Source organism: Argiope bruennichi, chromosome 3 (assembly GCF_947563725.1).
Source record: "Argiope bruennichi chromosome 3, qqArgBrue1.1, whole genome shotgun sequence".
Classification (NCBI taxonomy): Eukaryota; Metazoa; Arthropoda; class Arachnida; order Araneae; family Araneidae; genus Argiope; species Argiope bruennichi.
Genome location: NC_079153.1, coordinates 101,318,599 through 101,346,246, shown reverse-complemented (window position 1 = coordinate 101,346,246; position 27,648 = coordinate 101,318,599). Strand labels below are relative to the sequence as shown.

The 27,648-nt window shown below is 31.2% G+C and overlaps 1 protein-coding gene across 1 annotated transcript; it reads right to left on the bottom strand.

Annotated features, from left to right (window-relative positions):
- Positions 1–560: 560 nt before the first annotated feature.
- On the bottom strand, positions 561–26,660 carry LOC129962757 (glucose dehydrogenase [FAD, quinone]-like). Its single transcript, XM_056076750.1, has 12 exons — positions 26,546–26,660; positions 21,084–21,238; positions 19,592–19,794; positions 18,139–18,328; positions 16,752–16,883; positions 15,783–15,904; positions 12,541–12,708; positions 7,927–8,077; positions 7,410–7,558; positions 5,605–5,782; positions 3,516–3,738; positions 561–1,092 (listed from the first exon to the last, which is right to left on the bottom strand). The coding sequence occupies exons 2-12, from the start codon at positions 21,229–21,231 to the stop codon at positions 933–935; spliced, it is 1,824 nt and encodes a 607-aa protein (XP_055932725.1). The 5' UTR covers positions 21,232–21,238; positions 26,546–26,660; the 3' UTR covers positions 561–932.
- Positions 26,661–27,648: the final 988 nt, after the last annotated feature.

Below are 27,648 nucleotides of genomic sequence, written 5' to 3'. Positions count from 1 at the left end.
TCAAAACATACCGTTTTGTTCGAGATAAGGAAGTGAAGTATCCATTTTTGTCTTATTGAACAATTTGTCGTAACTTGCACAACTTATTTGAAAAATTTGTCGTAACTTATTACCAACCTACATGGCTTCATACAAAGATTGATAAATTTGGTGGGAAGCATACTTTCTTAATCCCTGGAAAGGATTAAAAACAGCTGTCGAAAAATTTATGTAATCTTGTATGAAGTCTTGAATCTAAAATTTATTTGCATATGCTTTAATTTACTTAAGTATATATTTTAATTATGCCAAACAAAACTTAAACTGGCAAAACAGAAATATGAAAATATTTCAAATTAGTAAGGAAGCAGCGTTATTTGTCAAAGTCCAGATAATTTATTTACTTGACATTTTTTTACACAACTAATAATACCAAATTTTACAGACATTTTCAAGAACATAATCAATGCAAAAATTACATATTGTGTTGCGCTATAAGTAACTTTAATTGTACATTGAATTACATAATGCATTTATTGCCAATTTCTTAGTCCAAAACTGAACATATATATTTTAAAGATATCTGTGGAAAATAAAATAATGAATTTAAAAAATTCTATCTAGCATAATTCAAAAAGAAATATTATTCATCTCAATCCAGACTTGTAATTAATCATTGGTTGCAAAGAATTAATTTTTTTTTTACAGATAACTTACAAACAGTATCATAGGGTGGATTTTCAATGAATATTTCTTACTTGTCCATCTACTTGTAATATTTTTTTCTAAATTGAATGAGCAATTAATAAATTCAAATGTGTAATATCTATGAAGGCATTTTACTCAAGTAAGATAACAATCATAAATAATCTAATATTTATTGATAAAGTTATTTACAAGAGTTGTATGATGATCGAATTAGTTGGGATACAAATGGGTTAAAAATTGTTCGATCATATGCGCAATTTATTATCTGAATCGCAGTGAATAGATTCTTTAATCATGTCAGATGCTTTCTCACCAATCATCATAGTTGGGACATGAGTGTTTCCACTTGGCGATTTCGGCATGACAGATGCATCTACTACTCGTAGATTACGAATAGATTTTACTCTGAAAATAAAAATATGAATTAGTTATTTATATATTATATTTCAAAATTACATAAGTACAATTCAGATAATTCCAGCAAATTGTTTTTTTTATTCACAAATTTGTGTTTTATTAGCAGTTTAATGGAATATATTCCATTTTTAAAAAATTGCTTGGAAATGTATAATTTTATCTGTAATTTATTTCCCACTGTAACTAACAATTAAAAATATTTCATAAAGATCATTTCATATTTTATACCAGTCGAATAAACAGTTTTAATTTTTTTGAATATAGATCGAATAGGGAATAATGTTTTTATTCATATTCGTTATAATTAATTCATTATAGAAAATTAAAATGACAATTTTAGAAAGAGTTTTAACAAGTTTTCCGTAAATACCGTCATAATTTTAATTAAATGATTAATGATGAATTATAATTAAATACGCAACAAATGTGTGACAGTTCCCTTGATCTCAAAATTCAAGTAGCTGACAGTGTGTTTTGCAAAATCATTTTTTGTAGTGAAAAAAGAAATTGAAAAGTTAAACTTCGTCACTTAAGAAACATCAATATCCTTTAATTTTTCTAGTAAAAAAAATGAAATTTTAGCAGCCAATGATAAACAGGAGGACTTTACTTTTTTGCATTTTATATGAGTATTGTTACAAACCTGTAATGTTGCTTCCCATCACGAATAGTGTCATCATAAAAAAGACCGTTTTACGATCACTCCTGTGAGTGCTGATCGGATGTCGCGTCAGTAATCTTAGAGCTTGGCGACAAAGTTGGCGACTTCTCAAACAAAATAGAAATTGCTGCAAACTTCGAAAATTTTAACAATCCAGCAAATAGGAACAGATATACTGATTGGTTCAGAAATTTCTCAGCCCCCCCCCCCTCGAACTATAAAAGGTCGGGAGTCTCAAGCTGTAATGAATGTTCTCCACCAGGGGACTGCTCTACTACGCAGAGCAGCGCCAGAATAACTACCAACAACAACAACCAAGGACCGCAAAAAGTCCCGGGCATTCATCGGAATTGGAGTCAACCATCCACCGGAATTGTGTCCGTGTCCGTAGTCGTAGTCAACTAGCGAGGCGTCGAGAGAATAACGAAGCAACGGCGGAATAGTCCAGCAAAATGCAAGCGTTATGTGGAGCTCAAGCGAGTGCTGAACTGAGCTGTGTGCCGAGTCTTGTTTATTAATCTTGTTATCTTGAGTATTGTTAAGTAGCCAGTCGTGTAGTAGCGAGTCGGCAGCTGGATACAGCTAAAGCGAGGAGACATTGAAGAATTACAGCCGTTTGGAGAGACCGTAGAGTGAAGCTACGAAGATTCCCTCTCCTGCTAAATTCTGTCTGGTGTTTTTGTGTGATGTGGCTGTTACTACCGATTACGACTCGTGGGGTTTTGTTTGTTGAAGTGTGCTGTTGTGTGTTGCCCGTCTTCGTCTCGGCTGTATATATTTGTCGCCTGTGTATTCGTCTCTTCGTGTGTAATAAAAGTCGTCGTCTTTTGTTACTAAAGGACTGTTTATTTCTGCATCGACGAGCAAATTTTAAAAGAACCCCAGACGGAAGTGGCGAGTCCGTAACAGTATTTAGTATACGATCATACACCATTTATTCAAATGAGAATATCTCCCATATCAATTACGAAAATTTCAGATTTTTCTCCAGGTGACTAATTATTAAAAAAATTGTGATAAGTGCTTCTTAACCGATGGTTTGCAATTTTTTCTATTGAAACCATTCTTGTAAAACAATACTGTTTTATACTATCGAAGAATATTTAAATTTTCAGAACCATTTTAAATCAATGAGTATTTTTGCAATATTTGCCTTTTCTATATTTCTTTAGCTCTTACTAGCTTTAAAAAAAATTTAAATATATTAACCTTCTGTCCTGTGCACATTCAAGAACATTTTCGAAGAAATCTGAAAATCATTCTCTGTTTTTCCAATACTATAATCGCTAACAAGTTAAAGATGAAGTGTTATAAAAGACTTTAACAGGTACAAATCTAAATATTTTTTAATTCAAGAAAAATGACTTCAACTTTCTTATTTAAAGTGAGTTAATGGCAACTTTTAATCTTAATGTAAATTTAATTCAACTAGTTTTGGTAAATCTACCGACTGTAGCATTTGCATTTTCATTTTTTTTTTTAATAATAGATGCCGATGCCCGATTAGTTACCCATCCCATAATGTACTGCAATTGTAATTACAATAAGATGTTGTTTTGTTAAGGTATGTGTGCGTCAATGTCTTGTCTTTTGTGCTTTACATGAAATGTTATCATTAAAGAAATGTTCTCGAAAACATACGTCCTCTTGTTTCCATAGCACGGATCATAATGATGTTCATTCCACCACAAGATTATATTAATAAAATTGTTAATCAAATTATTTTATGCAATTAGGATTTTACTCTCACCGAAGTCGAGGATCTAGAACTGTTGATGGGTCCTTAGGATCGCCCATTTTCACAGTACCGACGGGATGGCTGGATGTTATTAAAATACTTTTTGCCATACAGCGGAAATATTTATCATCATCGCCTACGAAATCTTCGCATCCAGGAAAAATAGAGGAGAAGAGCTTGGAACCGATTTTCACTAATGGGTCACTGGTACCAATTTCTTTACATTTCTTCATACCTAAAAATACAATGAAATTGTATAGAGAATTTTTTTAATGAATTGCATCGGATATGAGAAATGATCTTTGTTCCAATAGGTTCATTTTACATATATAATAAATAGGACAGCTCAATATATAAAAACACAAGTAACACAGGATCATTTTTCACCTATTTACACTCATCTCTCATGTTCGAATTCTTCCCACCTCTTGCCTATCCCCATCTCTCACCCCTCGTCTTTGCTAGGCGATAAAGTTTCTTGCTAAGCTCTCAGAAGAATCGCTTGTTCAAACAAAGCGGCACCATACGTTTTTTAAAAAAGTTAAAAGCAATGAAAATAAAATTTGTTCAGCTATAATTTTGAGTTTAAAAGTGAATTGAATAGGAATTTGAAATCGTTAATTAAATTTTGCTTTCAATGTTCATAATCAGAGTTGGTACTGTAAGCATTTCCATTTGATCGCAGTACTTATGAACTCCACATCAGACGTAAGAAATGAAGCTATAGAAAAACTCTATTGAGTATACCAAGAATCTTTATCTCTTATGCTGCCATTGTTGTTTTCTGTGTGTACAGTAATTATGCCAAATCAGAAAAACGTAATCGGAAAATATATTTATACGATGATGGTTATTTCTCTTTTCTATACTTCAAGCTATCATGCATATTATACTTTCTTAGAGATAATTTTAAATTATTCCACTCTTTAAATTATTGATCTAGAATTTCAAGTTTATTATCGATTTCAAATTGCACTTTTTTTTCCATTAAATTAAAGGTTTCATCCGATTTAGAAACAAAATCAGGTTTGAGATGGGAAGATCACAATATCGAGACCAATTCTATCGAAGATCCGCCTTGCAATGTACCTGGTGCCAAATAAATCTGTCGTCGTCGAAGGTCAATCATCTTTTTGAAATAGCAAGGAAATAAGCGAGATATTGCATCATGTATTGCCCCCATCATATAAATAGGACCAAGAATTAAGATGTCCATTCCAAAAGAGCCCTTGTGTAATTTCGGAATTAAATGTTCATTTAACAAATCGAATTAGATAGGAGTTCTTAAATATATATAAATCATTCCGACGTACATTGGAAATGCAAGTGAAATTAATGATAAAAGAATTAAAAAGAAAACAAGCCTCCAGTCAGAAATATCGTAGCATGATAATGTTTCATGCTTGATTTGTCTATCTTTATTTTTAAAAGAGCATTCTTAATGATGATGCACATTTGTTATATTTGAAAAAAAAAATGTATTCGGTATCGTCATAATATAATTCCAGTGATCATTATAGTTGCTAGATTTATATTGTAATTATGTAATTTGTGTGAATATAAATCCAGCAACTGAAAAGGGAACAAAAATGTTTTGCGAGTTAAATATTTTTAGATTTTTTTTTTTAAAAATTGGAAGAAGAGTTATATGGAAATAAAACGGATAGTGAAAAATTTCGTATCTGTTCATTCACGATTCCGTTCATGGAGTAAAAAGGATTTTTGTGGAATAATCTACTTCAAGATATTGGCATTTTTCTTCAAAAATTGATTCATTTGATTCAAATGAATCAATTTGGATTCATTTTAATCAACTGAAGATTTAATTGGGTTTTGAAGCCGCATATTAAGGAGCTAACGGCCCAGGAAGCTATTGCGTGTCAAAATTGTTAACTCTGCCCAACGGCCTGCCTTGGAGAGTCTTTTGATCAATTAAATGCTTCATACATATTGCAGGTTTTAATTTAACGATAAAGAAAAGCCTACAAACTTTATCTAGTCAAAAACAACAAATGCTTGCTTTGACTAAGCCATTTACTAGACTAGCTTATCAGGTATAAAAGGAATATTTGCAAGATTTTGCAGAAGGGATATTTCTCACCTGCGACTATGATATCCAAGTCATATGGATGAGAGAAATAGTTGGGGTTCACAATGGGAGGGTCATAAGGATCATTGGAGCGTAGAGTTACGTATCCTCTGCTTTTCGGATGCAAAACCTGTGCTAAACACCAGTAGAAAGGCTTATCTACATACGGTCCATATATAGCCTTATGGTACTAAAAATAAAAAATAAAAACTTCAGTTAGTCTTTGATAAAGAAGTCGATTTGTATGCAGCATGGTGATTTAATATTGTTAGCATCTGCTTTAAAACCCTTTCTTAATAGTAATCAATTTTATTTATCAGTTTGTTTTGCAAGAATGACTGGGTTTTTTTAACTGGTAGCAAGATTGTTATTGTTGGATGTCTCCCCCTTTTTACATGATTTCCAGCTTAAATGTTGGATAAATTAACAAGATTCATTTCACATGAGAAAGCTTCAGCTTAAACCTTTCTTCCACTTAACAAAACGTAGTGGCATAGCGACGGAAAGTTAAAGGGAATATGCGTAGATGTTCAAGTAAGGAAGCGTTATTGATACAAAACAATGCATTTAAGTCTTTTTCAAAGCAATATATAATCTAAGGGCTGCAATATATGTCCCGGGTGATATTTGTTTTAATTACTCCAATGCCAGAACGAAGCAAACAAGCACCTATCTTAAAACCTATGTCCACTAAAATAAACAGCAGAAAGGGAACAAAGTTGTTCAGAAAAATGAAAAGAACTACTTTATTAAATATCGTATTCTAAAAACTCAGAAATCAATACAAATCAAATTGTGTCAAAGAGCATCAATATCATGTATTTTAATTCAAATTGCCTCCAAGGGCATCAAGATCAAGTATTTTATTTAATTATCGATCTAGGAAAGCTACATTCCTTTAATTTTTATTGAATCTCGGAATTTGAGCGGTTCAAGAAAAAAATTTCGTACATTTAACTTTAAATAATTTTAAATAGAATAATAAAACACGTTGATTTGAATTTAAGCAAATTTTTCAAATAAATCATTCTGATAATACATCTATTCAACATTTAATAATTATATTGAAAATTTCCAATACGAAATTCTTGATTTAGAATAAATTTATAAATATCCATTTGACAAAAAAAACTTAATCTATTTTTTTACTTGATTTCATTAATTGAAATATGTAAATATTCTTTTTATTATTATTATAACGAAATAGAGTTGGACTACGATTTTAATAACATCTTAAATCTTTTACGAATAATAATTTTTACTCTTAAAATAGCGAAAGGTTTCAGTCATTTGAACAATTTTCAATACCCAATTACTTTTCCCATTTAAAAAAAGAAATTTTTTTAGTTACTTCATTTGTTTAATAGAGATACATATAATTTTGGGAAGAGTTAACATTCATTCGATACTTCCATTGAAAATAATTTTCAAAATTAATTTGAAAATTTGTTGCCGATAAACGAAAACGCTTAGAACAGAAACTAATGTTTTTATATCATGAATTAGGTTTAGTAAATCAAACTGAAAAAATACATTTTTTTTTAAACATTTAGCAATACATAATGTTATTCAAATGCGACTATTGTTACAGCAGTATAACAAAAATTTGGGTACTTTCCCATCATTTTCCGAAAACATTCGTATCGAGTAAAATCACATTCGATTTAATGATCTCCGTGTTAAAAGACCACGACTGTAGCATAATTTTCAGATTAACGCACCAGTTTTCAGGCATATGGAACATTAAATAAGCATCCGTGTTTAAATTTAAAAAATGTTAATGGAGATCAAATAAATTTTTTAAAAATAGATTTTACCTGTTTGCTGATCATAAGTTTATATTTAACAATTTCAGGGGCTCCCTCTCCAAAATAAAGTTCAAATTCAGGAAGATCATTGGGATCTTTAGCATCAAGAGTATTCAGAAAAGCTATATTGGTTACTCCATAAACAGATGTCAGAATACCTATTAAATATGGATATTGCATGAAACATTTGAAAACATTCGCGCTCTTAATCAACAAATGCATTTTTAATTTAATATCTTGATAAATTTTAATGAATTACTTTTAACTAGTTTAATAACTTTTTCTCTATAGATAGTATGACAAATGCCTCATAAGCTTAAATTTTAACCAAATATAATCTCGTAAAATTAGTCAAAAAATATCAAAATGTAAAATTAAATCATTCCAACTAATTTATAATCCTATAACATGCAATTACTATTATATATTAATTATGCTAATTATGTTAAAATTATATTCACTTTTACTTAAAGAATAATTTTATTAATTACATCTATATCGTTCATTAATTTAAAAGTATGCTTACCAGTCTTTAAATTTAAATATTCTAGTATGTTAGATTCCTTTCTTAATTTCTGCGAAAATGGCTCGATTTTGTCACTCAGCTCAAAATTCAGCATGGATCCAAAATGCTCCTGTAGATTTCTACCTACTGGAAGATCTGCCACAACAGATATCTGGAAGACAAAGTGACAAAAATCTTCAGTGTTAGAGTTAATTGAAAGTTTTAATACAAAATGTCTAAATTATGCCCTTTGTTATCATAGAAGCCATGGATATTCAAATCATGGATCTTCAACTCAATACAAATCGTTTCAAAACTAGAGGTATTTAGGTTAAGTGACTATAGAATACAGCTACACATTTTGAACAGGATGGCTTAGCTTCAAATTCAAATTTTCCTCATCGTTAAAATAAACTATTTGCCTGTTGCAACGAATTAAAATTATCCTAATTCTCGAGTATTCAAGACAACATGAAACAGATTGCTCTCTGGAACAGAACTGCACACTGACGCGTTTCCATTAAATATACAATGTGCGATGCTTAGTTGTGTTTCATTACCTTCCAACTATTGTGAGCTTTGAAACATCTTATAAAAGCAGCGTTCATACGCGTCCAACTATTGCGCACAATCGAAAGCCACGCCTACCTTAGGAACATCACGTGACCCCAATGGGAAAATGGTAAACGGTCGTCTCCGAGACAATTATTTGCCATTGTCCCATTGCGGTCACAAGATCTTCCTGAAGTGGGAGTGGTCTTCCATTGCGCGCAGTAGTTGGCCTCGTATGAACGCTGCTTAAGACAGGTTTTCAGTGAAATTGGCCTCGAACTACCATGAACTCAAACTTCCTGCAAGGCGGATTTTTCACGGAACTGATCACTGAACATACAATCCTCCGTTTCCGAAGTGGAGACTGCTATAAGCCCATTCTCACCTGACATGTAATCATATTCATTTAAAAAAATGCAATTTGGAAGTTCAATAGTAATAATAACTACAGTTTATGCGACATAGGCTAGCTTGAAGCGCTTATAATCCTTTAAAACATCAACGTTCTGTGCGTTGTGCTTCTAACGAGGAAAATTATAGAACAGTTGAAGCAGGGTCAGTTCTATTGATCTTTCGAAAACGAAAGTTTATCTTTAAGAATCTCTGAAACAAGTAGCAATACTTGTCCTCCCCTCCCCAAAAGTTGAAAATGGGAGGTGCTGTATCCGATTTTACGCTCCTGTGATTATAATTTGATTCCAAAGACAAAGAATACAATTCGTTATATTGGATATTAAACTGTTTAAGGAGATTCGTAAAGCAATGCCAGGTCCACCGGCGATTCGGATGGAGCAGTCTATTTGCTTTAGGTATTCTGCGACTTTCACAAAACTGGAAACAAGTTGTATATGAAGTTAGTGACTACTCTGACGGATTATAAATATTTCGAATGTACGCCTATGCCGTATCCCCTATAATTAGACAATTATCATTAAATTTCGAGCCTTCGGAATTTTTTCATAGATAAGAAATCTAGATTTCGTAGAAGTGCGGTGTTAAAGACGGGAACCATGAAAAGTGATTTTGCGAAAATTATATGATTACATGTTAGGCGTACAACATTATGTAATCACAGTTAATTATGCAGAGACCATCGATTGAGGTCGCAGTCGTTAATGGCCCAACTGCACAATTTCGGCTTTGAGAACAAAATGCTGCAGGCTAAGACCAGATTCCTCCAAAATTTGCCCTTTCTTTCAGATTCAGGGTCATGAAATTCGTAAAGGGCTAAAGAGTAAGGATATTTATTATTTTTTTATATTTCGACCAAATGAGTTGTACCGCAAAACATTTTCATATTGCAGAGTTATTTTTACCACTTCCACCTATTATAATATGAAATGAAAATATTTTTAAAATCTAAGAACAGAATAATTTTAAAGAAATTGTTCATGTCGGTTATAAATTACTTGCATAATTTGCCTTTAAGCCTATATTTGCAAAATCGTGGGAAAAAATGATTTGTGTCTAGTATTTAAAATTGTATTTGCTTCAAATCTGGAAGCGTTAACTTTCAAAATTCTAAAAAAAAAAAAATTATACAGATTTTAGGTACAACTGCACAAATAATAATGAAATTTAGGAGGGATATAATAAATGCTATGGATGTAGTTTGCATTTCATGAAAAATCAAAGTTTGCCAAACAGTCTTAACTTATGAAAGGATTTGGAAGAAAACTTTAGGAAGATAATCAAATATGCAACTAGGTTAAAATGTACCGATTCTCGATTCGAAGTAGTTGAAAGAATGTGAAACCATTTCAAAAAAATTTAAAGAGAAAATTTTTGAATGTTCTGTGTGTATGAAATTTAGTACGAGATGATTTAATAAAATTCCCGATTATTCCAAAGGGACTTCCTAAAAAGCAGCCCTATTCACGCAATGAGAAAGTAGTCTATTTAACCTCAAAATCCAATTAAGGGAAACAAACGAAATTCAAATGAAAGCGGCTTGCGTTATCAGCTAACTGATTGATAATAACCATAAAAAAATGAAAGAGTACTGAGGTCGGGTGGAAAAGTTATCGTACGAAATTAAACTTATCGAAACAAAAGTCATTAAGAAGACAGACCCCTCCTAAAAATAATAATAGATGACAGGTAATAAAAAAGGCTAAGTGATAACATCTGTAATAAGAAATGCAATAAATGCTCTAATAATAAAAAGAGCACAAGATCACAAAAAAATTTTTAAAGATAAAAGTTTCTGAAGCTTGAAAGTCGTTTCAATATCGTATTAAAAATTGCTTAATCATGCAAATATTATCTCTGAAGTGCTAATCTCGAGTATTTACAATCAAAACTTAAAGAGAAAAGGCAAAATGAAAGAATTTTCTTTCAGTGATAATTTGTTTCTTATCAGCTCAAATTTTTACTGAAACTTTATTTTGTTGGAAAACTTGATTTATCCTAATATCTTTATGTATCTTTTTCAACATTTTATATTTGCATATTTTCTATAAATAAGATAGGCACAAAATGCAACGTTGTGCATGGAAGATCATTGAATTTAGAACTAAGAACTTCAAAATAGAACACTTTTTTTTTAGTAATAAGTGCTCGCTAAAAGAGAATTTTTTTAAAATTAGATTTTAAGATTAACTGTTTAAATCGAAATTTCAGTGATTTTTTTCTCTATTAAAAATTTCACAGCATATTGTACAAAAAAATATTTTTACAGTATTTTGAAATTCAAAAAGTTAAACGTCAGAAATTAATTTTTTTAAAGGACAAGATAAGTGAATAAGTATTACCATGCTACGATATTTCGGACTGCAGAATTCTAAATTCATAGTAAATTTTATAAAATAATCGACGCGCGTGGCATTGAGAATTGGAAAGATAAAATTAAATTTCTACTAATGATAAATTAAAACGCATGTTTAAAAAATTGGTGCTGGCCCAAATCTGCATGGGAGGATTTTAACGCTTTATTAGAGAGGCTCTATGCCCTAGAGCTTCCAAATTTGGCCCAAAACAAATTTTAGATTGTGAAAATGTACATTTCAGGCGGACATTTTAAAAGTTTTAACATTCTCCAAGTTATTTTGGAGTTTTTCAGCAATAATTTCCAACAATATTATTGCCTATAAATAACTTTGCCTTTTTAAAACGGAAAAAAAATAATTGTTTTTGAATAATACCAGTTTAGTTGTCGAATTTCAGAAAAAAAATCCGAGTAACAATATCTTTTACAAAATTAATACTTTTCATTTTTGCAATGAATTTCAAACAGTTTTTTATTGTTTCTTCGATATTTAATCGCTTAATTTTCCCATTTTGAAGCAAGGAAGATTCCGTTTATTAACTGCGCAGTTTATGTAAGGAATAAAGATAAATAATAGTAAAATAAAAGAAATTGCAATTAGAAAATGATTACTAGCACATTGTGCTTTTAATAAAGTTATGATGCCAATTATTTGATTTCATCAGAAAGAATCATGAAGGCTAGAAAATAACAGATTCGATCTATTAAATTAATACGGTTTTTTAACATCCATCACAATTTGATGCTTAAAAATATTTCGAAGAGAGTCAAATATGCATGAAAGGTCAGATACAATATTCCAGGCGAATCAATTTGTCGCCAAAAGCGGTCTGTCTCAAGTACGTATCATGTCAAAAAATAAAGTGCAATTTGCGCCTTAAAGAATTTTTTTTCGGTCCACTCGTTTTAGAATCATTTTACAAATTATAAGAATATTAAATTTAACAATTTTAATGTCTCTTTTCCTATTTTTTTATGATAACTTTACACCATCTTCTTGGACAAATATGAAAAATTCAACTTCTGCGCTTTTAAAAACAAGTAACCAATCCATTTTTACAAAGGATTTTATTATTATTTTTGTATTATCATTTCAGCGATATTTAAAATATTCTCGAAAGTCAAAATGAGTCCGATTCATTCACTTAAATTAGTCTTAATTTCTTAAAATTGTGATGAATTGATTTTTTTTCCAATATTACACACAGTATTAACGAGGTAAATAAAACGGTACATTATATGAATAAATCCATTCCATTAATATGGATTAAAGTAGAAATTTTTTGTTGGAAAATACATTGCCTTTAAATCCTTACGTTATGCTTTTGCAATTCTTCTTTTGGACCGATTCCGGAAAGCATGAGAAGTTTTGCCGAATTAATTGTTCCAGCAGACAGAATTACTTCTTTTCTAGCCATCACTTTCCAAGAGCTTCCAGTAAAATCGAATTCTACACCTCTAGCTTGCCCATCTTCAATTATAACCTAAAAAGTATTAAAATAATTCTAAAAATATAAAGAACCTAATAATTCTAAAAATTCTGATTTTTTTTTTTTAATCCTAATTGAAAAAGATCAGTTTTATTTATTTGTTAACTAATTTTTCAATAGAAGAATGGAAAAACTTGGAAAATACCGCAGTGACAACTTTTTTCGAAATATCCAATAGGGAAGACGACACTATATAGGATAATGCTTCTGTATTATGTGTGCTCAAACTGTAGCTGGTAGGAAGTCCCCAGTAAGTATTGTACTCTAGCCAATAAGTGAAGAAACTGTCTCAATATCATTAAGATTTGAAGAGTGCCTTCATTTTTGTAGAAAATTATAATTTATAAGGCCAAAATTATAATTTATATAATTTACAAGGCCAATTGTCTGTTAATTTATATCTATAATTAGACTTGCATATTCAATTTAATTTCTATATCCTAATTTTTACGCCTTCAGTTCTGAATTAGGATGGTTCGTCATAATATTCTATGGGGGAATTGACGCCATCAAAACTAGGCTATATCTTCATAGTAGAGATACATTCCATTAATTCTAATCTCTTGAAATGCTTTTTAATTACCTTTTCAAGTGTTTCGCATAGGAAGAAAAACCTATTGAAAATGCAAAATAGAAAAATGATGAATTTAAAGCAACTATAAAGCAAATATAAATTGGTAACAATAAGTCGATACACTTTGACTTCCTATTACTCGAATGCAAAGATTAAAGAAACGATTAACACTTGAAATATGATGACGACAATTCAAAAGAAAGAGGATTTTTATGATAACTCAAATGACAAGTTTGACATTTCATTCAAAAGGCATTGAGTTTTGTATAATTTTTGGAGCGTATGACATGGATTAGGCTGACTACTCCAACCAACCCGAAGGCACACGGAAAACTTGAATGACCGGACGGCCGCAACAGCAACACCAGCCACTGTACAACACATCCCGTCATCGATGGGAGGAGTCAGATCCACATCTTTTCTTGTACCCACAGGGGTGGTGAGAACCACCCACCACGACCGAAGATTATTATCTCGTTTAGACTCTCAGATCATTTCATCATTTAACAAGCAACATCACCGCATCAATTTTTCAAATTTTATAAAGGGGAAATATTTTTTTAACCATTTTTTGGCAAACAATATTTTTCCCACATTTGGTGCCAACATGAAGCTATACATCTGCTTAAGAGAGAAAAAAAAATTACTACATTATTGATTGAAAAATATTTCCCCCCCCCCTTCATAATATATGAGTAATCGACAGGCGACACCGCTAATTAGGCAACGTTAGCCTTTCTTTAGAAATAGCTGGAATTCATAATAAACTTCTAAAAAATATCATGAACAAATTTTAGATTATCACAGGTAGTAATTTGCAATTGAAATTTATAATATCGTGTATTATCAAATAATAGATTGTAAAGATTTAATATATACAACTTGAATTCTTTTCATCCCTTTAACTTCGCGATTATAGATGGTTTCGTTCAAAAAAATCGCCTTTAGATATAATAAAACGGCTATACGCTATACAATGAAACCGTTTACAGTGCTTCTTGGTAGAAAACTTGAATTAACATTTCTACATCGAAAATGGTATAAGATATTAAAAAAGTGAATATTACAGAGTTGTAAGAGGTTACCGATTTATTACAAAAAAACACCTTGGGCACATTAACGGCAAGAACAGAAAGAATGAAAAGCATATCTGTTCACCATGCTAAAATGCATATCTGACTAAACAGCTGCCCTGCAGCCACTAAGCTTAGGGGAAAAAAGAGCAGTTTTTTTTTTTTTTTTTTTTTTTTTTTTGAAGCTCAGCTGGGGTTGTCAAATGAATTTGAAAAAATTCCTCCAGTTATAAAATATTAGAAATATAATGTTTAAAAATATTAGTAGTACATTGAGAAAATATCAAGACTTGGTGAATTATTAAATTCATTAACCAAAAAATTATTAATCATTTATCAACTGTTGCATTATACTTGGCAGGTTCTACAGCATAATTTTTTTTTAAAGTTTGAATTATGTTGAAACTGTTTTATGCCATATTTGTTTAAAGACTTATTTCTTTATTACTTATTATAATTAATTCCTTTGATTTACAAGCAAGAAAATCATTAATAATTATGGTTAATTTGAGTTTTGTTACCGAAATTTTTTCTACGATACATATATTAAAAAATAAAATATTTTCACTTAAACATTAAAATAAAAGATTTTAATCGGTAACATTAGTTGAGTAAAAATATGTTGAAATATAAAATTAAACCGATTTAAAAAAAAAATGACTTCATAATGTAAAAAAGCTATTTTGAGTTGCAAAATAGTCTAAACATACCATTGATCACAAAAGAGAGAGTTTTTGTGGATAAGAAAGATGCCCCAAATCTACTTTTTTTCTTTGGTAGTAACTCAAAATAAGAGTATATGCAACCTTCCTGCTAACATTACAGGATTTTTGACGATGAATTACTGTTACTTGTTATAACGCACTAACTAATACGCTAAAAGGTATGCAATGAAATTCAAACAGTTTTCCCAAAACTGTTTTGTGACTGACGGAGAGTAATTTGAACAAAGAAAAATTTCTCTTGCGATGATTAGTTCCCTCCCTCCTTTTTAACACATTTTGTGGAATTGCATAAACAAGATGCATTTTTTTTCCCTTGGCATAAGTGTGCTCCAGATGTCTGTATTAAATTGAAAACACCCCACAACTTTGTAATATACATTCCTCTCCCCCCTTTATGTACCATTTTTAGTTTAAAAAGGTTTATACCAGAATTCTTCGATATGTCCTGTAAATGACTTCATTGCGTAGCACATAGCCGTTTTACTTTACCTAGACATCACTTTCATGACTATAGATGTAGCCGTCTAAAAGTTAGATTTTAATGGACACTATGCACCATTAATTTGTTCTAATTTTTTTCTTAGTTCATTTCTACGGTGTTACAAATTTTTAAACATTCAAGATAAAAAGGAATCGTTGATCATTTATACAAACAAATTCTAAAAAATGATTAATAGCATAAATTATTTGGATTACTTTTTTGACAAATGCATTTTCAACTATATCAAGGTTCTCTTTATAATCATTTGGCACCAGATATGCTTTTGCTGCACTGCATCTTTGTCCATTTCTTATCGTAGCTTGCAAATCATAAAAACCTGCTCAAGAACAAAAGTTATGATTAGTTTCGGAAATCTGTAAATCAGCCAAATGGGAATAAAACTGGAAAACAAATCAGAAGTCGGCTTATGTGTTTCGACAAAAAATGATGCATTAGTAGTAATAATTGAAACAGCCATTCATAACAAATTGGTCATAAAAAGATGGAATGCAGAATTTTTAGCAAATGTGTTCTCTTTTTCTTATTTTGAAATTTTTTTCAAATTTAGGTTTAAAAAAAAAAAAAAACTTATTTTCTTTGCCATTTTTTAAAAACCTTTTAGCAATTAAATTTTTCCAATATCTAATTATGAAACACATAATCTTTTTTATAAATGTAAACATGATTTGCTCCTAGTACACAAAGAATTTGTAGTTTTATGTTATTTTTGCATTAGTTATTTATCAAATGTTTGATAACTTTTAGTTTACAAGCTTATAGGATATTACAATTCGTCTCATGAATTTAATTCCTTGAAACCTATGAAGTTGTTGATCAGTTTAAGACTACATATTATAATCTTAATTCTCTCTGAAGATCAAGAATATAACTTTTTGAATGGATTAAAAATATTACACTTTTAGTATTTGAGTTGTCATTTCTAGTGAAAAATTATTTGATTTCGGAAGTACACAAGAAGATTGTATGATATTTAGTTATACTTGGAAATGAAAAAGCATTTCCGTACATAGTAAAAGCTTAATAAAGATTTATAGCTTAATAAAGATTATATGACCTCAATTAAATTTATCCAATTTGGTCCTCAAATAGATCAATTAGCTTTGAAATGTAATACAGTGAAAAATAAATGCAGAGTTGATAACACGAGAGAAATGTATGATTACCTTTTTGTTTTGGTCCATTGGAGTCTAAGAAATCGTAACCCATTTGTTTGGCCGCTTCAATTACGGCAAACTTCAATTCTGAGTCATACATAGGCTTGGACATTGTTACAGGACCATCGGTACCATGATAACCTAAGAAATCCATTGTTTTAATTTATAATAAATCTTAATACATTCATTATGTAATGTAGATTAATTTAAATGTAAATACAATGCATGAGCCAAATGTTGAAATTTTTTTTCCATTAGTGTGTATGGCAGCAAGATGTATTGATTCTCTGTATCCTCTTCTAGTCTTTAGTATGGACAGGGATGGCTAACGCCCTTAGTAACACATACATGTAAATATTCTCTAATATTCTGCAACAACATTGCAAAACCGAGAATATAATGTCTCAATATTGTACAATATGATGCAACAGACTATCTGACATATTTGAGAGAGGATGCTGCAATATATATCACACTCCACTTAATTTTTAACTTAAATTTTGTTTAATTAATTTTATATTTAATTATTAAGGAAATATAGTAAAATTACCGACTTTATAAAGACACTTAAATAAAACAATATTTAGTTTTTTTTTATTTAATTTTAATAAAAAATCAAATTTTAAAATAAAGAGTTTTGAATATTTTCCATGCATTTCTTTTCACATTTTTAAAGATTTCCTTGCCTACGCAATCTTAAGATTAAAGTACATACACAAGTAAGAATATTACTTATACGTTTATGAAAATTTAATAGCATAAAATATTTTTAAATTAATTTTAAAATCAATTATATTTTTCATGTTTTTATTCAAACTTCAGCCAACGAATAATACTTTTGCGTCAGACAAAAGCCGTTTCAACTGCTTTGATCCGAGATAGAATAATTTGCTACCCCATTCAGAAACAACTAGAAATTTAAGTGCCTGCGTAAAGAAAATAACTTTAATAAAACATGGAAAGGAGGAGGAAAAAAATTGAGGAACCAAAAATATAAGCCATTTCTCCCTCATTAAAGTTTTATAATTTTGTACTTCGACGTGATCGAAATTGGACAGACAGCTCAATAATGCTATTATTTTAATTACAATGCAGTAATTACAGTATATATCGTAGGAAAATATTGCATTTGAATCCGTTTATAATTACAACTTAATTTCTAAATCAAGAACTAAAATAAGCATTCGCATCTTGCATGCATTGTGCATTCTATTGGCTCAAAAAATATAATCATTTAAAGCATTTTTCCAAATAGAAGTATAAGTCAATCACTAATTTCTTAGAAATTAGTTGATCACAATTCGAATGAACGTCCTGTAAATATCAAAATTAAAAATTCAAGACAGATATATATAATTAGAAACAGCAAAAGACACGAATAAATTTAGACACTCACCATTTTTCACAAATTCAGGATCAGTATTATTTTCTAACTTCTTAAAATAAGGCAATACTTCTTCGTAACTCCAACCAATAGCGCCTTGGGCTGCCCAGTCATTGTAATCTTTTCTATTGCCTCGGGCACTTTGCAAGCCATTTATAATGGATGTGCCTCCTATAGCTTTTCCAGCCGACAACGAGAGTGTCTGTTAAAAAGAGAGAGAGAGAGATAAAGTATATTAAGTTATCTATATAGAATGATAGATAACTAGATAGACCATTCATTAAATATATATAGTATATATATTTTGATAGTACATAGACTATTCATTAAAGTAGAAATTCCTTTGCTAATATTCTTACTCTTATAAAGCTGTGGCGGTAATGTGATGCGCTAGGATAGAACCTGTGTCCTTGGGGTTAGCAGTCCAGTAACTAAACCATTATACCAAAACGATCGTTCGGGTAGAAGAGTTGTTAACTGGCTTGTATGCTATTCACCACAGAACTCTCCCTCCAGTGAGTCGGAGGTGAGACGAACGATATGACTTGTTGAGTGGTGATGTATTAAGTTATTAGTAGCTGTTGTTTTAATGGGCCTATACCCAGTTGAGTAGCGCCAAGCGTTATGGCGAGCTGATGCGCCAAGTGTGTCTGACGGCTTTGGTTTGCTGCGTCAAGTGAATCTGACGACTTTGGTTGCGGGTAGATGGCGCCACAACAGTTGTACGAAGGTTGAAAGTTCATTGTCCGAGGTCACCAATTTAGCGATTTTTAAGCGATCGGGTCACCGGGTCACCAATGAAGCGATATGGGAATGCGCGAAGGATAGAACCTGGGTCCTTGTGGTTAGCAGTCCAGTAACTAAACCATTATACCAAAACGATCGTTCAGGTAGAGTTGTTAACTAGCTTATATGCTATTCACCACAAAGCCTTAATACTAAGATTGAATTTGCAAGGATTCAATTTCTAAACTAACTTACAAGAATGAAATATTCTTAGTAAAAATGCACGAGTAGTATAACTTCGATTTAATCCTTATATATTATAGCAACTTTAATATTATAGCAACCGTTTTGTTCATTTACAGGTTCTCTTCCATGCACATTATAATTCGATCCGAATGCATATCATATGCAGCATTAAACAAGATTATGCTCAATACTGGCCGTTTTTTTATGTGTTGATAACTATTGTTCAGTAGTGTTGGAGTTTTATTTTTCCAACTCCTAAATACTGACTGGAGCTAAAAAAAATATTGATTATTAATGTAATTTAAAATATAAATTTCACTGTTTATATAAATTTTAATAAGTAAAATCTTATTCTATTCGAAAATACTAGGATTTAAAAGTCATCCTATTCTCTGAAACATTAATACAAAATTTAGCTTATTTGTGTACTGTGTTTTTTAGGTTTCATTAATTTTTTTCAATGAACTTCTAAATTAAGGGAATCTGTTCTTACTTGATTGATTAATCCTCTTCCAGCATAAACTTGGGGAGTGGTGTAGAAGTTCCAATCAAGATCTGTTTTGATTAAATAATGGTTTATTACTGGCAAATCTGAAAGCCGTGGAGGAGATTTGCCGGCTTCAAGAAGCAAAATGGATACGCAGTTTCTTTCAGAAAGACGACTTGCAACCACAGATCCTGCTGAGCCAGAACCGACTGGAAAATAAAATTGAATCGGTAAAACAAAGTATTAATCTGAATTTTTCAGTTCAAGATAATCATGTTATAAGCATTCGCAGGAGCTGTAAATACTGATTCTATAAATGTAGAGCATCTCTAGAACCAATGAGGGGAAGCCAGTATGGAATTTCTCTTGCACTACGTTTAAATCTGTGCATTTATTTGATTTATAAACAAGCTGGAATAGTCTTCCCAAATCTTTCTCGCATTCCTTCTAGTAAATGTACTTGTGAATCATTATGCCGTTGGCAAACTATTACGAAAAAGCCTATTAGCGTGCGAATTTTGAAGAGTTTTTTGCGATTAAATACTGCAATCTTTCTAGTGCATAAATACCAGAAATTTGAAGTTTAATATCTATTGAATGTACTCTTTGAATTAGAGGGTAACAGCCTTTGTTTCCAAAAATCCCATTCTAATCTCATTCAATCAATCAGTCACCAGAAAACTTAATTTGTATTTTGAGAACTTTTCCCGGCCAATTAAAACTGAAATTTGACACAAAAATAGTTATAACAAAATTACATACTAAATTTCATAGATTTAAATCAAGTTTTTGAATTAGTGCATTTACAAGGACTTAAAGAACAGACCGGGAGATAGTAAACCCTTAAGCGAATTTAGTTTCAAATTTGATATAAATCTACACTTTTATACCTGAAATTTCACGAATCTAGCTCTCTTCGTTTTATAGTCATCCTGTTGACATATTCGGAGAGTCGAACAGAAATGTTTCCTTTGAATAGATTTCGTTCAAATTTAATGGAATCTACAAATTTGAACTAGAGACCATGAATTAAATTTTGTCTACCCAGCTCAAAGTTTGAGTTATTGCATTTACAGACAGACATATTCCCAAAAATGTTCAACTCGAGGAGGTTTGGAAAATGCAGATTTTTAAAATCTCAATGCCGAATTTTTTTGCCAATTGCAATATTTTCTTTTTGTATACTTCGAATACGAAAAAAACCAAAAGGTGGAATTTGAACTTATTCTGTCTTTTTTACGGATTTAATTGCATATTCCGAAACAGAATAAAAATTCACTTAAAAATATTTAAGTAGCGCACTTATTTGCCTCTCTGTTGATCTGTTCAAAAAGAAATGCTTTTTCTTTCTAAAAAAATTTAAGTTAACCATTTAAGACGGTGTTTCATTTCGAAGATTGTAATTTTCTATTTCGATTGTTTCATTAATTATTATTCCTGAAGAAAGCTAAGAAAATTATCAGTTGAAAATAATCTAAAGCAACGTAGTGGCACTTACCTACAATGTAATCGTATTCTTCTTTTATGTTCGTTGTTGTTTTTGGACTGTGCTTTTGTCCAGCCATTGCCAGTAATATGAATGGCAAGAGAGGTGAAGCAGCGTAGGGAGTTGGATAGTTATACTCCCTGATTAAGTCGAACAGCATGTTTCCACTGTATAAAGGAATATGCAACAACATTTTAAAATCTATATAGAATATCACAGGAATTGAAAATATATCAAAAATTTCAAAAGTGTTTATTCTCTCAAATAACACATTTCTTTGGTTGCTCTAAACACGATTATGTAATGACAGTCATTATTATAAAGTAGATACAACCATAAAATCAAGCGGCAAAACTTCAATTTTCTCGTAAACTCAAAATATAGTATTTTTTTCATGGAAAAACAATTGAGTAGGAATTTTATGTATCTTTTTTTGAACCGGCCGTGTTGATAATTCGATACAGGTCTGCAATACTTACAACAAATAAGTTGTTGCTTTTTGAATTATATTTGCGTAGTAGCAAATATTTAGATCAGGGACAGATTGATGGATTGGGTCAAAAATTTGACGTAGATATACAGTAATCCAATAAAATGTAGATATACAATAGCAAATGTTTAGACCAATCCTTTTGGCGGATTGGATCCAACGTTTTACAGATCTAGAATTCTTATGATAAATCTTCACATTTAAACTCATGTTTATAAATTAAGGATGATGCAAGCTCAGGAAAAGAGTCGGAAGCAAAACAAATGCGACTCATTTGTAAAGCGTATTTATTAAACAAAAGGTAAAGAGCAAAAAAGATGTTATATGTTTGATATCATTAATAAAAATTGCGATTTCTTGCTCCCTGAAGCAAATAACAAAAAAAAAAACAATTACAAAAACCAGTATTACATGGTTAGTTTGATGGTTAATACATAGTAGACGATGTAATACCGTCCGTACAATGCCTAGGCATGCTGAGTATCAAATTATCGGCCCGATCTTGGAGAATATTACACCACTGATCAAGCAATGCTCTCCGAAGTTCCAGTAGACATGTAGGTGGTTGGCGGGCTTCAACTCTTCGGCCAAGCATGTCCCACACATTTTCTACTGGATTCAAGTCCGGTGAGAATGCTAGCCAGTCCACACGGGTGAAATCCTCCGATCGAAGATGTTTGCACGGCGAGGACGGGCGTTGTCATCCATAAACACGAATTCTGCGCCCATGGCGCCCCAAAAATAAACGTACATGTTGTTCCAGAATGACGTCCCGATAGATTTGCCCTGTCATGGTTCCAATTTGAACATGCAGGTAAGTTCTGGAAACCATAATAATTCCTCCCCAAAGGAGCAATCCTGCACCACCGTAACGGTGTCGTTCAAAGATGTTCTCTTGGTGGTAACATGTAGCTCTCTGATATGAAAGTCCTGACGCTCTGTATATGAAAGTCCGACGAGAATAAGACTGCAAGCTACACCTGGACTCGTCGGTAAACATCACACAAGCCCACTGTTGCGGTGTTCACAATGCATGTTCTCTACTACAGGCTACCGCAGTGAGTTGCAGTGGAACACATCTGACAGGCCTATGGGCATATAGACAAATCTGCCCTAGCATCTGTAGAAGGTCTGCCTTTAAACTGTCGTACCAGTGGCTGAAGAGAGCTGACGAGACAGGTCTGATGCTGTGCTTCATCTGTTTCGTTTGGCAGTAACTGCCAAATACCGGTTTTCATTCGGCTTTGTAACTCGGGTGGACGCTGCAACATCTACTCACATTACTATCATCTTGGAATCGTTGCCAAAGCCTGGAGATGACACATTGGGCGATTCCAAGTTCCTCGGATACTTACAGCTGGGTACGCCTACATTCCAGACGGCCCATAATTCTACCACGTAAAAAATCATCCAAATGCGTCCTTTGTATCATAACTATGCGGTTATTGTACTGAAAGGCTTATAAAGCGCTTACGAACAATTTTACTTCTTTGTCTGTATTCCTTATACATCACTCTCGTCATTGTGACGCACTATCGGCGTCATCTGGTGGCTTCCTGCAATTTACATATGATTTCTGAAGATGTGTGTTGCCTTTTTCCGGGTGATATATGTATTTTAGAGTTCGATTTCCGCATGACTCTGGATTATTCCTAATTTATGGACATTAGTGTAATTTCATCATTCAATTCATTAAGCAATTTCTGTTTTAGATTGTCGTGTTCACATGAATGTCGGCGAACAAACAGACTTCCATTGATGGATTACCTCCAAAATTGACTCTTTGTGTGAAAAGGTCTTGTATGAAGTTTCATGCCAGCAATTCATTCCGTTTTTTAAGTTATGTTCACAGTCTGGCTAAGACAATTCCATGAATGTTTTTCGCATTCGGGCAGATATAAAATGTGCAAACCCATTCAAATCTTGGCTATTTTATTCGGCGATTACATACATTTCATATATTTCGTATAGGAGAAAATAAAAAAGGAGTCAAGTATACAGAAAATTAAAAAATGCTGTATTATAATTTTGGAATTAAGAGAAACAACTTGTAAAGGTCTTGTATGAAGTTTCATGCCAGCAATTCATTCCGTTTTTTAAGTTATGTTCACAGTCTGGCTAAGACAATTCCATGAATGTTTTTCGCATTCGGGCAGATATAAAATGTGCAAACCCATTCAAATCTTGGCTATTTTATTCGGCGATTACATACATTTCATATATTTCGTATAGGAGAAAATAAAAAGGGAGTCAAGTATACAGAAAATTAAAAAATGCTGTATTATAATTTTGGAATTAAGAGAAACAACGTATAACCCTCCAGTACTATGGCACATCCTTATCGACTATGTAATTCTCATCCTTACTACATAGCACAATTAGCCGAGTTTATCTAACAAGATATCTTCATCGTCAGAACTACTTTCAGCATAACTTTGATTTTCACTTGAACCTTTTACTTTCTCGTATACGAAGTACACAGATAGAAAATAATATAATTGTCGAAAATAATCTAGCATCGAGATTAATAAATATCCATGTTTTAGACCCCTTCTTGCAAAAAAACTAACAATCGTATTTGCTTACCCCTCTTTTTATTCGTTGATAAGCTAGTTAAAACTCAACTATCTAGATGGATGAAATTTAGCAGCAATCTTTACACTAAAATTGTAGATTTCCGTTAAATTCTTGTTCGACATTCGCTTGATAAGCTGATAGTTTATATGATCCATGTGCATATAAAAAGAGATGGCTCTTAAATGCAATAATCTAGATAAGAAATAAAGTGCATGATCTTTATACTAAAATTGCTCATATATTTTTAATTTTGACCAATAGTAGCAACCAATAGATTACTCGTTTGTCCATCCACGTGAATGTGAACATGATCAGTGGCGGATTCAGGTATTTTGTGGCCCTAGGTATTTCACATTATGAGGCCCCATTTTAATATAATGGTCTATGTGGTTTCACATTTCAAACATTTTAATAAAGATTAGCCCAAATTATATAATTATTTGTTTAATTTTGTGAAAATAAATTGCTTTTTATTCATCTACTGACTGCCTTTGGCGACCAGCCAGTTCGCCGAAATTAAATGGTAGCTAAAAATTAAATATTTTGTGAAACTATATCTTAACGATTTCCTCGACAAAATACTTTTACGTTGCTGAATGGCATGAATGGATCTTTCTGGGTTCCATTTCCAGGCAATTGTAATATTTTTGCTATTTTTAAAACATTTAATTAAATAATCAAAAAAATATGTCAAACTTTAGCAAATACTCAACTTTACTTCATCTTGCAATTTCTAAAATATTTTTTGCGAAAAAGTATTTTATATGCTACCTTAAAGTGTAAATACTTATCTTTTCAAAGGCTGGTTAAAAAAAAAAAGTCTGATTTTATTGATAACTAAAAGTAAATTCAAATGAAATTATTAAATTTATTGAATCTTTTAAATAAACACATTTCTTAGCTTATTTTCAGATACAAATGTTGAAAAATCATAGAATACCCAGTACTATTAGAGAAGTTTCATAATGTTTATCTTGGCTTGCAATTCGTAGTAATGGTATAAGAATATGTAAAACAGAATACCCAGAAAACGCTTCAGTTTTTATACAAACGTTTCGTACGCCATGAACTACACATGAAATTTTGATATAACAGCTGGCCCACTAGCAATATACGGCACATTGTGACAATATACTCCGATCACGTATCATTTACAATGATTTGAGAGCAGTTGTTATTGGTGCTTATTACTTATATAGATTAATAAACTATTATGTAAAAATTAACATATGACATTTTGACACGATAATGATGACATGCGAGATGCTGTTATAAAAATACGTTCGTTTCGTCTGCAGACTATCTCACTCAACTTCAGTACAAAGATGGAAGGAAATACTGTTTTGGTGGTACACCACTCCACAAACTTTCTTTCGCGGGATCTTATTAAAATTTAGATAAATAACGAAATAAGATTATTAATAATAATTATTTATAGTAAATAACGAAAGAGATAATTCAAGTAGATCCTTGATCATCCAGATTTCTATGGGCCGAAGTCTTTGCGAACCGAACCGGTAGCAGATTATGAAACTATGTTTATCATTTTTTTAAGAAGTCACTGTATTTGTTTTAGAATTGTTAAGAATAGATGACTTAAATCAATTTTTACTATGAGAAGGCTTGTGAAGAGTTCTTATCGGAAGCGGGGGAAAATACAGTTTCATTCTTTTAAGTAACGTGAGCAAATTCGATGCATTTTCATTGTTTTAAAAAATGGAATTCTAAATGCGTCAGTTTCACATTCTGAGAGTTCTGTAAAAACTTAAGTATCTATTAGGTAAATGCAAAGGAAAAAGTGGAAATCTAATATTCGCGATTCCTCTAATAAAAGCTAAATAAAGCTCCAAAAAAGTTTGACAGCTAATAACATTTTTTTAACATATTATTTCGGAATAATATTTGGACTCACTTTTATAATTCCAAATAAAAAAAAATTTGACAAGAAGTTTTAGAAAAAAGAACTTATGATTTCGAATTTAGTTTCTATTAAATGAACTTTCAATTTAGGAGATAATTGCAGTACCGCTCAACTCAGGTGATAGAATCTACTATGATTTATCAATTTTGGAACAACAATTATGTAACTTCCTCGTCTAATAGCATGCAGAGATTATTAAATATTCAATACACCGAAGCGGGTTATTTCCTGTAAACATTTGTAAAAACATGTATTAAAATTTTTCCTTTTAATTGAGATTTTAATAAAAACAAGCTTTCTGAAATAGAACCTTTCTAATCCCCAAAAAATTAATGTTAAAAAGCATTTTTTAAGGAAAAAGTTCTTTTTAAGCTACTTAATGAATAAATCAATCAATCAATTCTTTTAAATGGCTTAAATGATCATTTGAATTTTGAAATATAAATTAATAATGGAGTTTTAAAAAATCAAATATAAATAACTTACGTCACTTCTTCCCCGTCTTCAAGTAATCAGTGCTGTCATGTCTGTCTCCATTTGAAAGCTGATTTAGCAAGTTCAAAATGACGTAGCAATCAAAAATTATTTGCAGACTCAAATTTAGAATGATGTCATGACCTTCAACACCAATGTTGCCTCAGAAACTAATCAATTTAGGGTCAAAATGCAAATTGGTTCCGAATGCAGATAGGTTGCAAGTTATTTTTTTAAAAACAATTTTAATCTAAGATAAGCAAAATAAACTTATAAAAATCTTGAGCTAGAATATTCTATTTGATTGTCTTTATTTTTAATTGCCTGTCATTCTACATTTTCTTTCATAATAATAATATATTACATTAAAAATTATTATAGACACTTTTTCCTGCTCTTTGTTCATAATTTCTACACTGCATTTACTTCTACTATTGAAATGGTGAGAAAAAGAACGTTTTCGAACCCTCAGTTCAAGCTTTGGTACTGTTCTTCTGTTTGGTACTGTTCTTCTATTCTTCTTGAAATTTGAAGCATGCCTGCAGACAACGAAAGAAGATTGATATAGCCTTACATTCAATGCTTTTTTCTGGCCAATTCATTAAAAAAACCCTGAATTTGGACTTGTGATGTTCTTACCGATTCAATTCTTTATTACAATATTCCAAAAGCTTAAATAACAGAAATGTGATTAAAGAGTAATTAAGGGTAAAGGATTAATATGTTGATTAATTCTTTTTTTTTTTCATTTTATCCCAAATATTTACAAGTACAGGGTGGTTACAAAAATCTTTCTCTAATTGTAAAAAAAAAAAAAAAAAAAGACTATTGTAATTTGGCATACGATTATTTCGATATATTGTAAGGCCATTTATAAAGCTTTTAATAAAACCATTTAAATCAGCAAATTTCTATATGAGCATCCTTGAAGAATGTCAGAGTAATATTCCAATTCTCGCTAAGTATTTTCCAACATTCCGACTGTCGGATTAAGCATTGAATCTGTGATTCTAATTTAGAATGTATCAGTATCTTCAACTGGCTTAGCAAAATACTTTATCCATCATGTAACCGCAAAACTGATATTGAACAGTCATGAAAAATTTGAATTCTTC

Excerpts from the sequence above, each read along its gene's own strand:
- LOC129962757 (XM_056076750.1), bottom strand. The coding sequence starts at position 21,231 with ATGCTGTTCGACTTAATCAGGGAGTATAACTATCCAACTCCCTACGCT. Across the intron at positions 8,078-12,540 it reads AAGAATTGCAAAAGCATAAC|ATATCTGTTGTGGCAGATCT; the intron begins GTAAGGATTTAA and ends TTTGTCTTCCAG. Across the intron at positions 5,783-7,409 it reads AACTTATGATCAGCAAACAG|TACCATAAGGCTATATATGG; the intron begins GTAAAATCTATT and ends TTTTATTTTTAG.